Genomic DNA, 16,197 nt, shown 5'->3' with positions numbered 1-16,197 from the left:
AAGCGAATGCAGAAGTGCTGTTCACCCTGTTACGAGTGGATGAACCACTGAAACGATTTTGGAAACATTATTTTAAGGTAGAAAAAACTCTTTGGTGTTGCTTTAAGTGAGCAAGGCACAAACAGAAAAAAACGCGAGGCTCATAAAAACGTGGGGTGCTCATAGTTTTCCAGCGCTTATGTTTTGGAGGTGTGAACCATGTGTCCGCGTGAACCCTGCCTTATTTTTCTAAGTCTTTTTTCCTCCTGCTGTTGTGGGCGCTCCACAGGCGTCAGTGGGGACGGTGCAGCTGTGGGTGTCCGGCATCCTGGCCGTGCTGCGCGTGCTCATCTCCCAGTCCACCGAGGACATCGTGCTGTCCCGCGTGCAGGAGCTCTCCCTGTCCCCCTACCTGCTGTCCTTCCCCACCATCCGCCGGCTGCAGAGCGAGGTGGCCGCTCAGGCGCCCCCCCCACCCCAGCCGGCCGGTGGCCAGGAGACCAACGGCGAGCCCCAGCGCTTCCCACCTGAGGAGACCTTCGCCAGGTGAGCCTGCCCGCTGCACCACTTTAGAGGAGGAGGGGAGGGACAGTCACAGACCCCATCCTGTCAGCTCTGAGTTTGTTTAGAATGACAACGCCTTCTTACATCTGTTCTCTCTCTCCCTCTCTCTCTCTCCATCCCTCCCCTCCATCTCTCTCTCTCTCTCTCTCCCTCCCTCTCATCCCTCCCCTCCATCTCTCTCTCTCCCTCTCCCTCTCCCTCTTTCCCTCTCCATCCCTCCATCTCCATCCCTCCCCTCCATCTCTCTCTCTCTCTCTCTCTCACTCGCTCCAGGTTCCTGCTGCAGCTGGTGGGTGTGCTGTTGGAGGACATCTCCAGTAAGCAGGTGAAGGTGGACATGAGTGAGCAGCAGCACACGTTCTACTGCCAGCAGCTGGGCACCCTCCTCATGTGCCTCATCCACATCTTCAAGTCCGGTGAGCTCCACATGTGGACTTGGCTAGTCATCATTTACGCCCCAGTCAGATCACTTGTAGATGAAAAAGAATAGAGCAACCTGACTTAAAGGGAGGGTAAGCAATGCTGAATGAAGTCACCTGCCTGAGCCACTTAAAGGGAGGGTAAGCAATGCTGAATGAAGTCACCTGCCTGAGCCACTTAAAGGGGAGGGTAAGCAATGCTGAATGAAGGCACCTGCCTGAGCCACTTAAAGGAGAAGGTAAGCAATGCTGAATGAAGGCACCTGCCTGAGCCACTTAAAGGGAGGTTAAGCAATGCTGAATGAAGGCACCTGCTTGAGCCACTTAAAGGGAGGTTAAGCAAAGCTGAATGAAGGCACCTGCCTGAGGCACTTAAAGGGAGGTTAAGCAATGCTGAATGAAGGCACCTGCTTGAGCCACTTAAAGGGAGGTTAAGCAAAGCTGAATGAAGGCACCTGCTTGAGCCACTTAAAGGGAGGTTAAGCAATGCTGAATGAAGGCACCTGCTTGAGCCACTTAAAGGGAGGTTAAGCAATGCTGAATGAAGGCACCTGCTTGAGCCACTTAAAGGGAGGTTAAGCAATGCTGAATGAAGGCACGTTCGTTTATGCTTATGCTTATGTTTCTTAGCAGATGTGTTGGTCCAAAGTTAATTACATTATATTTGAACCAAAGACTAAACAAAACACACCAGAGAGGGTGCTCAACCCTCCCTTCAGTGCTTCCTGAGAAACTCTATGTAAGAGTACATTCAGAGAATGGAGAGCTAGCAAATTGTGAGAAGATGTTTGCTGAATATTACAAAAACTTGAGAGTGTGAATATCAACCTCTCCCACTGTTTCTGCCAGGAATGTTCCGGCGCATCACTGCAGCTGCCACCAAGCTGCTGAAAGCCGAGGGCCCGGCGTCAGGGGTCGGGGTGGGCGAGGGCTGCTTCTACAGCCTGGAGGGTCTGAACGCGCTGGTCCTGCGCCTCATCACCACCCACCCCCCGCTGGTGCTGCTTTGGTGCCAGGTGCTGCTCATCATCAACTACACCAACTACACCTGGTGGTCCGAGGTGCACCAGACGCCCAGGTGAGTGAGTGGGGACGGGCAGGTGAGCATGCAGGAGGCGGGGGGGTATGACGGCTGTGTGAGGGACAGTTACTGGATAATTGTGTGTGTTTTTCTGGCGTGAAGCTTTCAGAAGTAAAGAACTGCAAGATAAATGAAGGATAAAAGATGAAGGATGGAAGTTTGAGATGACTCCGAAAGGGTGTCTGCATTTTTTGCATCCACGTAGTACACAGTTTATAGCCCGGTAGAAACCAGACCCTTCTCAGTCGTAACTGAGAGTGGGTCTGGGGAAGGTTCGTTCACAGTCCATTTCCAAAGGGTGTTCCCAAACGGACGCCGATCAAAATGCCTCGGACGCAATAGGAGAGGCCAAAAACCAATCAGAGCAACAAAAGAGACAGAGTGACGGAAACACACAATTTGCAACACTGTCTGGTTGTAGGGAGAAGCAGGAAGAATTAACCACTTTTTAATTAAACGTAGGCTAGTTTACAAAGACATCGTGCCACACTGAAAGCTAATATGTCACTAGCAATTTACATCTGCATTTTGTTTCATTCGTCCTTTCTGGCTGACCGGGACATACAGTATAAAGCAGGAATGGGGGACGAGAGACTGAAACATTCAAAGCAATTATGCCGGAATTGTTTCAAGGCAAACACTGAAGTGTAGCATTCGAGTTATGCTCGCATAGCACACCAATTCAAAAGTAGCCTATGTGTTTTCTGTCGGCTACGTGTCCAGCTACTGTAGGCCTATAAATGAACAGAATATCAAACTGTTTTCAGTAGCCTACCACTGTTGCAGATATCACATAGGTACCCCTTACATGTTTGTACAATGTTGCATATTCCAACATAAGGAATCAGTTAAGAAACGTCTAACTCCCTGTCTTAAACCAACGTGATGGCAGCTTCAAACAAGCGGCAGCAGCAGCCATCGTTGATGTTTTTTTTTTTAAAACCCCGGCTTCTTCAACAGGGTGCTCTATCGTCATCGTGTAAAGCCCGCCTCAAGGGTTCTGATTGGTGCCTAGATCTAGGAAAATTGGAAATGGGCTAGAATGGGTTCTTGGCCAGACGGACTTTCAGAGCCAATCTCGTATTTGCCGGAAGTACATCTGGGTTTTTCCCAGGCTACACAGTTTACATTCATTGTTACATTTGCATCACCGTCAGCATGCTATGCAGTTACAAGGCTGCACTCCTGTTAAATAGGGTCCTATGTGAGATGCAGCACTTTGGTTCAGCCCTACGATGTTTAATAGGGTCCTGCAGTCTTTCCCACATAATTGAATTCTATTTGTGGTGGTAGGTTTGCAGAATTAACTTTAATGCAACAGTTTGTAGCAAATTAGCGCGGCGTGGTTATGATGCTAACCAGATTTAAGCACAATTTAGTACAACCTGGAAAATCATTGTGTGGTGGTCAATGTTGATATTGTGGTGGGCCGCCACAAATAAGTCAATGAATGGGAAACATTGTCCTATGTGAGATGCAGCACTTGGGTTCAGCCCTGTGATGTTGGAGTGGAGTGGTCATGTGTCTCCCCTCTGTCTGAACCCTGTTAACGTCTTGGTGTCCGCTCCTTCCCCAGGAGGCACAGTATGTCCAGCACGAAGCTGCTGAGTCCACACTCGTCCGGGGAGGGCGACCAGGACGGGCTGGAGACGCGGCTGGCCATGTGCAATCGAGAGATCGTCCGCCGGGGGGCGCTCATCCTCTTCTGTGACTACGTGGTGAGAGTGCTCGGCCCTGCTCAACTACACCTCCCCTCCGCAGCCTCAGCCTGCTGTGCCCTGGTGCAATACTGACCCGCGCTCACTGGCTGCTGTGGACATGCTGCTTTAAAGCAAACCTGGACTCTTTACTTCTGTCCAGTCAGGACTATGGCGTGCTTGGACAGTGGCATGTTGTAAACACAAACACATAGTAGCACATGCTGTAAATGTACCTCTGTACACAACCACAATGGATTAGAAAAGAAACAATAAAGATGTGATTAAAGTGTGGACTCAGCTTCAAGGGTTTGAGCAAAAATATAGCATTAACCGTTTGTGTGCCAGGCTGTTGGATGAAAAAATGGATGATATAGATTATCGATATAATGGCTTCAGAAATCTCAGGCATAGAAATGTCCTTGCTTGTCTCACTGTCCAAATGCTAATGGTCCTGACTGGCCAGTAGCCTCACATACTATAGTGCGCGCTGTGGATTTGAATTAGTGCCCAATGTCTTTCTTACGTTATTCTCTTTCCCTCTGCCATTGCTGCCCCTCAGTGCCAGAACCTGCACGACTCGGAGCACTTGACCTGGCTGACGGTGAATCATGTGCAGGAGCTGATCAGCCTTTCCCATGAGCCCCCGGTGCAGGACTTCATCAGTGCTGTCCACCGAAACTCCGCCGCCAGCGGCCTCTTCATCCAGGCCATCCAGTCCCGCTGCGACAATCTGACCAACGTGAGTGTCTCTCTCACACACACACACACACACCTTAAATTAAGTTATTTGATTAATTGATTGAAGAATAGACGGCTGCTGAGCATCACCACCATCCACAAACCATTTCTCTAGCCTTATCCCTGCTGTAATATGTCATAATACCCTCCAGTAATGTGAAGTTTGTCCCTCTCCCCTCTCCGTCCCCAGCCCACCATGCTGAAGAAGACCCTGCAGTGTCTGGAGGGGATGCACCTGAGCCAGTCGGGGGCTCTGCTCATGCTCTACGTGGACAAGCTGCTCAGCACGCCCTTCCGGGTGCTAGCGCGCATGGTGGACACGCTGGCCTGCCGCCGTGTGGAGATGCTGCTGGCCGAGACGCTGCAGGTAAGGGCTGCTCCATCACGGCACAACATCTTTATCACACAGTTATTATTATGGGCAAGATTGAGAATCACAATGAGTTTTATACAATTAGTCAATGACTTTGGAAACACCACCGATTTTCTAAACTTTCAAAGTGTGCTTTTTAACAGTGGCATTACTGGTAATCAGGGTATAAAATTAACTTTTTGACCTACCTGCCAATGGCAGGTAAGGTGTGAATACTTACCGGCCAAAATATATTTTTACCGGCCACTAATTTTTTATAATAGTAAAATGGTATGACATTCTGTTAATTGTCCATCAATTAATTAATTGTAAGTAGGGAACTATATTAATGACTGTTTTCTGAGGCTGTTAGAAGAAATGTAATTTATTTTCAATCTCCTCATACTATGTACAGTACACGTTACACCAGCATGCATTGCACACATGTGCAGTCAAGTGCATTCATATAACTTCTCATGGCTTAAATGTCATTGCCATCAACTATAATCTGACCTGTTTCAGACAATTAAAACGTTAAAAGATTTCATATAACATACTAGAATGTGGCAGCACTGGCACACACACTTCAAAGAACATTATGAAAAAAATAACTAAACAGCAAATTTGCTGTCCTGCCCTTAACACAAGGCAGACGGCACAACCATATCTAACACAAAGTCATTGACTTTGTCACACTGTTGTATATTAGCCACTCTCTCCTCACCCCTGTTTCTGAAAAGCGCCATCTTTCGCTGAATTTTCTTTTTGTTTGATTCTCAGTTGTATGATTATTTTAGGCATTTGTTTTGACTGGCTGTTTTACACCGGCAATATGTCGCCACATACTTGTTAACATTGCTCCGATGATCTCTGACTGACGAAACCAAACAAACGCAGTTACATTTTCGAATGTTGTTCAGTGACGGTGGACAACCAGGGACAAATTCGAAAAATAAAACACGAATCACACCAGCTGTCGTAATGTGTTTTACACCAGTACTCTTGTGTGTACAATACTAATAATTTATTGTTGAAGCAAGGAAGAGGCGTATTTTATCAGCCAGCCAATGGCGAGTAAGCCTATTTTTTTTTATCCGCCAAAACATATTTTTACCCGCATTTGGCGAGTGGCGGGTGCTAATTTTAAACCCTGCTGGTAATTAAATGTTACATGTAATTCAGCTGAAAAACTAATTAGAACATAAAAGTTCAAAAAAAGATTATTTCTACAACAGTTGCCACTGTGAAGTAAATGGTCCAGTTAAGTTGAGAGTTGACCATGCCTCTGTCTGTTTTGCGTCTCCAGAACAGCGTAGCTCAACTGCCTGTGGAGGAGCTGGACAGGCTCCAGGAGTATCTGCAGAGCAGTGGACTGGCCCAGAGGTACCCCACTTCACTTCCTCCCTTACCAACGCTGATTTCTCCTTCTGGCTTTTTTTGTTTTGTTTTGTTTTGTTTTTGTTTTTCTGCTTGGGGAAAGCATTTTCAAAGCATTTACATATATTTATATATTTTCAAAGCATTTACATATATTTAAATTAAGTGTAGAAAATTCAAGTAAAACAATAACATGGTCTTTGCTTTTTTCACAATTTCTTAATGAATGAATGCGCAAATGAACGAATTAATGAATGGATGGATGGATGAATTATTATTTTTTTTTAAAGGCTATCCTCCTAGATTACACACCTGGTTCACAGTTCTATATGCGTGTAGCTCCATATGCTCGGTATCCAAACCACACCCACACACAAACAATCCATCTATGCTCCTGAACATGTGACTATGTCCATACACATCAACACATAGAGTTTTTATATTATTTGTCTTTCTGTGAAATGTATTCTCGGTGATGTCCCATAGGTGACTTCTAGTGGCGTAACAACATTGTGTGACAGACAGCTCTGATTGTGCTTGCCATTTTCAATCTGCTGACTGGAGTCTTCATGGTCCTTGTAGGCACCAGAGGTTCTACTCCCTGCTGGACAGGTTCCGAGCCTCTCTCCCCGAGGAGACGGCAAGCCCCACACCGCCGGTCAGCACACACCCACTAGATGGAGAGCCACCCCCTCCCACACAGCATGTGGTAGCTAATAAGGTCAGAGCTCGGGCATTGTCCATTGTCTCACTGTTTTTGTTGTTGGCTTGCAAAACATAATTTGCCAAGTATAAGGTACATAGAAATATCCAAATGTTCTGCGTAATTCATCTCTTTACTTGGTCTTCCTGTTTGTTTGTTTGTTTGTTTTGTTGTTGTTGTTGCTGTTGCTGTTGTTGTGTCAGGAGTGGTATGTGACGTTAGTGAAGTCTCAGTGCTGTTTGGGTGGAGAGGGGGCGTTGTATGAAACCACGGAGCTGCTGACCAAACTGCCCCAGGAGGATCTCAGCGCCATCATGGCCTGCAAGGTAAGAATGGGTGTGGTTGAGGTTTGAGGTCTAAATTCCACTGCACAGGATACACACACACACACACACACACACACATTGACATGTGCTTATGGTGTTATGGTAGTGGATGATGCATGCAACATAGGGATGCATGTTCATTCTACATACATCTAAATACATTCCACTCTGGCTTCTTTTGTTCTCTCTCTCTCTCTCTCTCTCTCTCTCTCTCTCTCTCTCTCTCTCTCTCTCTCTCTCTCTCCTCCCCCTCTCCTCACCTCTCTTTCTCCTCCCCCTCTCCTCACCTCTCTTTCTCCGTTCTTTCAGGAGTTCAATCTGGCCCTGCTGGCCCCCTGCCTGAGTGTTGGGGTGCAGAGGCTAACCCAAGGTCAGGGCGGGGTCCTATTGGACACTGCTCTCCAGGTGACCATGGATCGCCTGTCCGCCACCACGCAGCTCCTCCCCCTCCCCCACCACTCCTTCCTGCCGCCCACCGATGCGGAGTCCGAGCCTGAAGGCTACTGGGATAAACTGGCCGACGTCTATAGTGAGATCCAGAGCCTTCTACAATTACATTTGCATTTATTCATTTAGCAGACACATTAGCTTACATATGTCAGTTTTATTACACGGGCCAATGTGCCTAGCCCTGCTCCTTAACCACTACAATACCACCGCCCCCTTTCTCTCTCTAACCAATGGATGTTATTGTGCAGCATTCATGTTCCACATTCTTCATTTGGCATGGCTACTGCATTTTGAATTTTTGTGTCCCTTTGGATATAAGTGACTGCTGAATACCGGACTTAATAGAACTAATAGAATAGAATAGACTAGAAGGAGTCTGTATCAGTAAGGGGTAGGCACCCCCTTGCTTAGGCAGACTTGAGCTTGACTTCCTGTTAGTCAAAGTTCACTGTTGCTCTGTTCTGCCACTGGAAGATTAAACAGTCCAGGAGTTCAGCTATTGTGCTCTCCAACAATGGGCCTCCTTTATCAAGGTTCCCAGCGTGGAAAAGCACATCGGCACTTATAAATGGGTAACCGATTTGGATAAGTCAGGCCTAAGGTCTGTTGTAAAAATGTCACCTAACAGAATTTATTATAATCCACTTTTATCTGTCAAATACCCGTAGAGGGTTCTATTTTTACCCTGAACTCTCATGAACTTCTTTTGTCTGTGTGTGCGTGTGCGTGTGCGTGTGCGTGTGCGTGTGTGTGTGTGGTGTGCGTGTTTGACAGGCGAGCCGGGCTTCTATCAGACGGTGCTGAGCCTGTGTGGAGCTCTGAGTCAGTACCTGCTGTCTCTGCCAAAGCTGCCCTCCTCCCTACAGATCACCCCACACAGAGAGGCCCTGGTGGCCTCCTTCACCACCCTCACCATAGAGGTCAGTCAGACACCAAACACACACACACACACACACACACACACACAGAGCACCGTACCACAGAGCTGCGCTCCTCATGGCCCTCTACAGTCCTGGGATCAGCCATCCAGATCCTACTCATGACCAATAGGAGTGCAGCAGATAATGACTGATGTCTGGGACTAGAAGTGTTGGACAGAGCTGACCTCAGGACTGGTATAAATAGAAGAGGAATGCATAGTGGGGTCATAGCCCTGTTAGGAGCAGCATTGTGCCTCCTCTCTTTCTTACTCTCACTCTGTTTCTCTCCCTCTTGTCCATCTCTACATATCCCACTCCCTTCCTCTCTCTCCCCCTCTTTCTCTCTCTCTCTTTCTCTCCATCTCTCCCTCCCTCCCTCCCTCTCTCTCTCTCAGACGGTGGTGTGGCGAGTGCTGCAGGACCAGCTCCCTCTGAGCGTGCAGCTGCAGGCGTCCCTGTCCTGTGTGTGTCTGGCCCTGCAGCAGCCGGCCGTCTGGACCCTGCTGGCCTCGGGCCCCTACCTCAGCCAGGCCATGTCCATCATCCACTGCGTCCGCCTGCTCATCCACGCAGGTCAGACAGCACACCCAGGGGACCCAGCGGGGACAGGGAGGACAGGAGACCTGAGAGTGGGAGGGCAGGGTGTCCGAGTAGAAATGGGGCGGTGGTAGTGTAGTGGCTAAGGACCTGGGCTAGCATGCAGTAGTAGCATAGTGGCCAAGCAGCTGAGTTGCTCTGGGGAGAATGGCCCTTATCGGAATATCGGAACGCCCCATATTACCACCAGTCCACCAATCTAAATTAGCTATGTACTAAAAATGACATTTTACTGTGACTCGAAGAGCTGTAAACAGTGTTGTAAGGCTTCGTGTACAAATCCGCTTGGAGCTCCAGTGGAATTTTGAAGTAGCAACGAGAATTCTCAGTCTAATCATTCATGTGCCGTTGAAAGGGTGGAAGTAGACGACCCACCAGGCCAGCACTAACCTCCAAGCGCGGTAAACAAAATCAGATATTTCACGCAGTAAAAGCCCCGGTAAGAACCAAACCAGATTTTGTTCAAATCTACACACCTATCGTAAACGTGCTAATTGCCAACCATTTCGTTCGAAAATTCTAAAACAACAATGTTTTTTAATACTTCAAAATAACATATGATAAATGAACCTTACGTTTTTTAGTAGCCATAGGTGTGTAGATTTGAACAAAATCTAGTTTGTTTCTTCCCGGGGCTTTTACTGCCTGAAATATCCGATTTTGTTTACCACGCTCGGAGTTTAGTGCTGGGCTGGTAGGTACTTATTCCCAACCTTCTCACGGCACATCAACGGTTAGCCCCAGAATTCTCGTCATCGCAATTCAAAATTCCACTGGAGCTCCAAGCGGATTTGTACACGCAGCCTTACAACACTGTTTACAGCTCTTTGAGTCACGGTAAAATGTCATTTTTGGTACATAGCTAATTTAGATAAACTTATGGTGTGGGTGCTTGCGTTTCTTTAGGAATCCGCCGTCTTGGTTTGTATAGAAATGAATATTAAGTGACATACACGTAAGAGGTTGGACATACGTGATGGTTGGTAATATGTGACGTTCCGATATGGCTACTGAAAAATGTAAGGTTCATTTATCAAATGTTATTTTGATAAATGTTCGTTTATCAAATGTTATATTATTAAAAAACATTGTTGTTTTAGAATTCTTAAACAAATTGGGTGATAATTGGAGGTGTTACGATAATAGTAGTCGCTTTGGATAAAAGTGTCTGCTAAATGAATACATGTAAATGTCCACTGCAGAGGAGCACACAGCCAGGTGCTTGGTGTCAAGGTGTTTGGGCTCTGATAAGGAGATTTCCAGTGGGAGCGGTGGGTTCAAAGGGGTTGGTGGTTCTGAGGAGACAGTGTTGACACTGTCAATGTGTTGACCGTGTTATTATTTAGAGAGGGAGCTGCAGGTCTTTGGTCACTCATCGTATGTTGTGTTTGTGTGTGTGTGTGTGTGACAGTCGCTGTGGGGCCTGGTGACCAGCTTCTCCGACCGGAAAGAAAGAGGTCTAACTCTGAATCTGGGGAAGATGAAGTGGACTCAGCCAAAGACGGTGAGTTCTAGAGATTCCTCCACAATATTCTACATTCTTTTTACTGAGAACAAGGGAGTGCCTTTTGTCGAGTCTGCCACCAACAATAATTGCAATGTTTTAAAGGAACCCTTCAATTATATAACTGGGATCATAGTCATTTGTTAACATTTTGTGTGTGTGTGCATGTGTATGCGTCTGTCTGTCTGTGTGTGTGTGTGTATGCGTGTGTGTGTGTGTGTGTGTGCACGCGTCTGTCTGTCTCTGTGTGTGTGCCTCAGATGTGAGCAAGCAGCGTGCGTGTGAGGTGATGGTTGAGCTGGTGGAGGGCTTGCAGACGGCGCTCTTTCTGGGCCACCCTCGGAACCGGTCTATCCCAGCATTCCTCACTCCCACCCTGCGCAATGTCATCATCAGCCTCGCCAGGCTACCGCTCGTCAACAGCTACACCCGCGTGCCGCCACTGGTGAGACACTCGTGTGTGTGTGTGTGTGTGTGTGTGTGTGTGTGTGTGTGTGAGAGAGAGTCAGTGTGTCTCTATCCAGTGCTTCTCCTAACGTTGGCGTGCTCATGTGCTAGGTGTGGAAGCTGGGCTGGTCCCCCAGGCGTGGTGGTGAGTTTGGTACGGCACTGCCAGAGATCCCTGTGGAGTTCCTGCAGGAGAAGGACGTCTTCAGGGAGTTCCTGTACCGCATCAACACTCTGGGTAACTCAACAGCTTCCTACTGCCCGTAGAGGCAGAGTCTCTTAGAAGTAAAGATGTACAGTAGGGGTATTCATCACTCTATGTACACTTGTGTGGACAAATTATAAAACTATGTAATTTTAATGCTTCTTAACATGACATTGTGAAGTATTTGGGGAATTCATCATCTACAGTACATAATATCATTAAAACATTCAGATAATCCAGAGAAATCAAGGGATAGAGCTGAAAGACAATATTGGATAGCCGTGGCCTTTTGAACCTCAGATGGCACTGCATTAAAAGCGGACTTGTTTCTGTAAAGAAAATCATTGTGTGGGCTCAGGAAAACCTCTGGTAGACATTGTCCATGAGCACAGTGCTCAATTCAGAAATGCTCGTGTAAACTTCACCATGCAACAGCCAAAATTGTATTGAGACATGATACAGAAATGCCACCGTCTTATCTGGGCATGAGCTTAAAATGGACTGGGATAACATGGGGAAAGGTCCTGTGGTTAGACCAATCAAAATGTGCAATTATTTTTGGAAATCATGGACTCATCTGGGCTAGAGGGCTTATCCAAGTATCCAACCTATCCAACTTGTTTTAGTGCTCAAAAAGACAAAAAAGCAGCACAGTGGTAAACATTCCCTGTCCCAACTTTTTTTGAAACATGTTGCTTCATTTTCAACATTTGATATGTTGTCTATGTCCTTTTTGCTGCTAAATATGGGTTTACGAGTCTTGTACATTATCACATTCTGTTTTTATTTGCATTTTACACAGCATCCCAACTTTTGGGATTTGGGGTTGTAATATCTAGTATAATATCTCATAGTTAATATAATATCTAATATCTACTCCGTCTAACGTCCTGTGCCTGTGCCTGTGTCAGGGTGGAGCAGTCGGACGCAGTTTGAGGAGACCTGGGCCACACTGTTGGGGGTGCTGGTCACCCAGCCAATCGCCATGGACCAGGAAGAGGAGAGTCCGCAGGAGGTACTGGCTGCCTCCCCAGCGCTCGGCCTGGCCTGGTCTGGTCTGACAAAGAGTGCTCTGTGTCCTTTCAGACACCTCTCTGGGCTTGCCTGACGCTATGGTACCGTTGGCCCTCACGCAAGAATGCAGCATCGCTCAGTATTCTGAACAGGCGTAGTCTGTGATGCTCCAGAATGGGAAGGCAAATGAATATAACTCTATTAAGGGTGGCTGATGAGTAAGCCTCAGGGGCCATCTCGGCATGAGGGCCGGCAGCCACAGTGTGTTCTTTTAGTCTTTGTGGTTGCAGTGAGAGGTGCCAAGGACATTTAAAAAAAGAAAGCTAGCCTTACTGACGGAGACCATTTCTTCATGCGCTAAAATGCTGTGTGTGTGTGTGTGTGTGTGTGTGTGTGTGTGTGTGTGTGTGTGTGTGTGTTAGGAGGATCTGGAGCGGACTCAGATTAACGTGCTTGCGGTGCAGGCCATCACCTCTCTGGTGCTGAGCGCCATGACTCTTCCTGTGGCGGGAAATCCCGCCGTCAGCTGCCTGGAGCAGCAACCGCGCAACAAGACCCTCAAAGCCCTGGATACGAGGTAACACACACACACACACACACACACACACACAGTAAAGCCTTGAAGCACTTGACACAGCTGGTGCTGGTGCTGACACAAGCCTTGCACCAGTGCTCTATACAGTACGTCTTTGCTATGGTGGGTGTACGAGGCTGGTCAGTCAGTGCAAATGACCGATGCCAACCCAGCCCTACAAAGCAGACGCAACCTGGGCACAGAGGCCTGCTGTGGTCAGCAGCCCCACGCGGAAGCTGAGGCGTTGTTGTTCTCTGCTGCGGTCAGCCCCTTGCTGAGGCATTTGTGTTCTCTGTGTTTGGTGCAGGCTTGGGAAGAAGCTGAGTGTGATCCGGGGGGCCGTGGAGAGGGAGATCCAGTCCATGGTGTCCAAGAGGGACAACGTGGCCACTCACTTCCCTTATCAGGCCTGGGACCCCGTGCCCTCACTCTCCTCCTCCTCCGCAGGTGAGACCAGCCGTGGGACACCTAGTCAGTGGCAAGCAGACACTGTGCAATTCTAGCCCCCAACCTGTCCGATTCAACTAACTTCTTCATTGGGCTGAATACCTGTCCGATTCAACTAACTTCTTCATTGGGCTGAATACCTGTCCGATATGTCGTGTCGTTTGAGCAGGCTCACAGTGTCCCGTTCAATTCGAGTGGATTTTTTGGCGCGTCCGATTTTTTGGTCGTTTGTCTTGCAGTGTGTCCTGCAGTTGAACATGCAGTGTGAGCACAGTAATCGTGTCCGACTGAAATGCGTAGTGTTAGTTATCATATCGTACTCAACTGAAAAAAAAAAAAAAATGCAGTGTCTACCCAGTTTAACAGGCCATACACTAGTGATGAATAAATGTGTAAAGTATATTTTTTAGTGCATAAGTATGGCAAATAGCATGTGACGAATTGAGGTTATTTCAGTTCAGTAGTGTGGTTATGGCAACGTCTCTAGTGGTTCTGTGTGCTAAAGGCATCACTTCTGCTCCAGAGTGCCAGATTCGTATCGCAGTAATGGCAGATTAGCATCATGCTAATCTAATATGATGTGCCAGTACTAACTGAAACATGAAGCGCCATTGGCTCCATGTCACTGGACTGAACTCTTCTGTGGTTTCTGCTTCTCCAAACAGGCACCCTGATTAGCCACGAGAAGCTCCTCCTGCAGATCAACACAGAGAGAGAGATGGGCAACATGGAGTACAAACTGGGCCAGGTGAGACTGAGAATCACTACAATCCCCACAATCCCATAGTGCTGGCAAATTGATGCCACCTTGTGTTAGTGTTCCTCTTGTTAACTGGAACTCTGTATGCATTGTTCCTCCATTTCACTCACTGTGTGTGTGTGTGTGTGGCAGGTGTCCATTCATTCGGTGTGGCTGGGGAACAACATCACCCCTCTGAGGGAGGAGGAGTGGGACGAGGATGAGGAGGATGAGACCGATGCCCCGGCACCAGCCTCACCCCCCATCTCTCCCATCAACTCAAGGTCACACTTTCTTACTTACTTACTTACTTACTTACACACACACACACACACACACACACACACACACACACACACTCTGACTCAAATTTACTCACAAATACAGATATGCACACATACAGTACACACACACACACACATACTTACATGAACACATACACTCACAAATACACAGATATACTGTATCTTAAACTGATCACTCCTCTTCATAGTTGAGTAAGCCAGGAGGTCTTGACTCCCAATGCTAGGGTCAAGTGCATATACACAACACACCCTAGACGGGCTGATGTTTTCTGACCCTCTCGTAGCCAAGGGCCAACCCTCTGTGTGTTCCCCTGACAGGAAGCACCGTGCTGGAGTAGACATCCACTCCTGCTCCCAGTTCCTCCTGGAGCTCTACAGTCAGTGGATCCTGCCAGGGAGCCCCAGTAACCGCAAGACCCCCGTCATCCTCATCAGTGAGGTGGTGCGATCGGTACGTGTGTGTGTGTGTGTGTGTGTGTGTGTGTGTGTGTGTGTGTGTGTGTGTGTGGGGGGGGTGGGGGGGGGGGGGGGTTGAAGTTTGCGTTAAGGCGCCTCAGAGAGTTCACTAAGGGAGTCTAAAGAGTGCTCAGAGTATAATCTCACTCTTACTGTAAGAGTCTCTCTTGTTCTGTTACATAACCTCCTATCCACATGCATATCTCACCCTCTTTCTCTCTCTCTCCATCAGCTGCTGGCGGTGTCGGACCTCTTCACTGAGCGGAACCAGTTTGACATGATGTTCTCCACCCTGATGGAGCTGCAGAGAGTGCACCCCCCTGAAGACGAGATCCTCAACCAGTACCTTGTGCCAGCCATCTGCAAGGCCGCCGCCGTGCTGGGCATGGTGTGTGTGTGTGTGTGTGTGTGTGTGTGATTGATCATCGTTTATCTACATACACACAGAAGTCATTCTCTTTGCAGAGGCATCATCTAACTGAACCGTGTGTGTGCGTGCACGTGTGTGTGTGTAGGATAAGGCCACAGCAGAGCCTGTGTGTCGACTGCTGGAGACGACACTGCGGAGCACGCACCTGCCCAGCCGCATCGGGGCGCTGCACGGCGTCCTCTACGTGCTGGAGTGTGACCTGCTGGACGACACCGCCCGCCAGCTCATCCCTACGGTCAGCGAGTACCTGCTCTCCAACCTCAGAACCCTAGCACAGTGAGTAGTGTGCACACACGCACGAACGCAGCCACTTACTCATTCACTCTCTCTCTCTCTCATGCTATCTTTCTCTCTCTCTGTCTCCTTCTCTCTCTTGCTTGCTTACTCTCTCTCTCTCTATCTCTATCTCTCTCTATCTCCCTCTCTCGCTTGCTTTCTCTCTCTCTCTCTCCATCTCCCTCTAAACTAAACACCCAAGGGATTACACACATAGAAGTGCTAATATTTGCTCTGTCTATAGAGCTAGACATTGGTAAACAAAGCTAGTTGTACAATATCTGTGGGGTTAGCAAACAACTCGCACAAGCTGAAATAAACATATTCATTTTAGCCATGGAATTAGTTTTGACTTGTTGAACTTCTGCCACATGCAACCTCCCATACACACACACACACACACACACACACACACAGCTCATTAGGCCGCCCTTTTGAGGGAATAGGAGATGTGAGCAGAGAGCAGGTGCTGGTCCCTAATGAAAGGACACCCACAGGCTGGGCTGGGGTTCCTCTGAGGCCATGGCAGCCCCCTGGGAGCGGGCTAATGTCGCACACACACACACACACTCACTCTCTTTATCTCTCTTTCTC

At 48.0% G+C, this 16,197-nt stretch overlaps 1 protein-coding gene across 7 annotated transcripts in view; it reads left to right on the top strand.

Annotated features, from left to right (window-relative positions):
* htt (huntingtin) overlaps positions 1–16,197 on the top strand; it is a 46,586-nt gene that overhangs the window by 24,997 nt on the left and 5,392 nt on the right. For all 7 annotated transcript variants that reach the window (XM_042101337.1, XM_042101321.1, XM_042101347.1 and 4 more), the window contains 23 exons: positions 269–525; positions 817–959; positions 1,812–2,040; positions 3,620–3,761; positions 4,303–4,482; positions 4,672–4,848; positions 6,140–6,216; positions 6,793–6,931; positions 7,117–7,239; positions 7,549–7,768; positions 8,464–8,609; positions 9,005–9,182; positions 10,618–10,710; positions 10,971–11,155; positions 11,269–11,395; positions 12,274–12,377; positions 12,799–12,953; positions 13,258–13,397; positions 14,063–14,145; positions 14,290–14,420; positions 14,760–14,892; positions 15,130–15,285; positions 15,413–15,603. In XM_042101337.1, the coding sequence (XP_041957271.1) occupies positions 269–525; positions 817–959; positions 1,812–2,040; positions 3,620–3,761; positions 4,303–4,482; positions 4,672–4,848; positions 6,140–6,216; positions 6,793–6,931; positions 7,117–7,239; positions 7,549–7,768; positions 8,464–8,609; positions 9,005–9,182; positions 10,618–10,710; positions 10,971–11,155; positions 11,269–11,395; positions 12,274–12,377; positions 12,799–12,953; positions 13,258–13,397; positions 14,063–14,145; positions 14,290–14,420; positions 14,760–14,892; positions 15,130–15,285; positions 15,413–15,603 (3,509 nt within the window). The remainder of the gene's footprint in view (positions 1–268; positions 526–816; positions 960–1,811; positions 2,041–3,619; positions 3,762–4,302; positions 4,483–4,671; positions 4,849–6,139; positions 6,217–6,792; positions 6,932–7,116; positions 7,240–7,548; positions 7,769–8,463; positions 8,610–9,004; positions 9,183–10,617; positions 10,711–10,970; positions 11,156–11,268; positions 11,396–12,273; positions 12,378–12,798; positions 12,954–13,257; positions 13,398–14,062; positions 14,146–14,289; positions 14,421–14,759; positions 14,893–15,129; positions 15,286–15,412; positions 15,604–16,197) is intronic.

The sequence above is a fragment of the Alosa sapidissima genome, chromosome 1, assembly GCF_018492685.1.
Source record: "Alosa sapidissima isolate fAloSap1 chromosome 1, fAloSap1.pri, whole genome shotgun sequence".
In the NCBI taxonomy this organism is placed as follows: Eukaryota; Metazoa; Chordata; class Actinopteri; order Clupeiformes; family Clupeidae; genus Alosa; species Alosa sapidissima.
The sequence above is the reverse complement of the archived record's forward strand: the minus strand, read 5'-3'. Positions and strand labels throughout refer to the sequence as shown.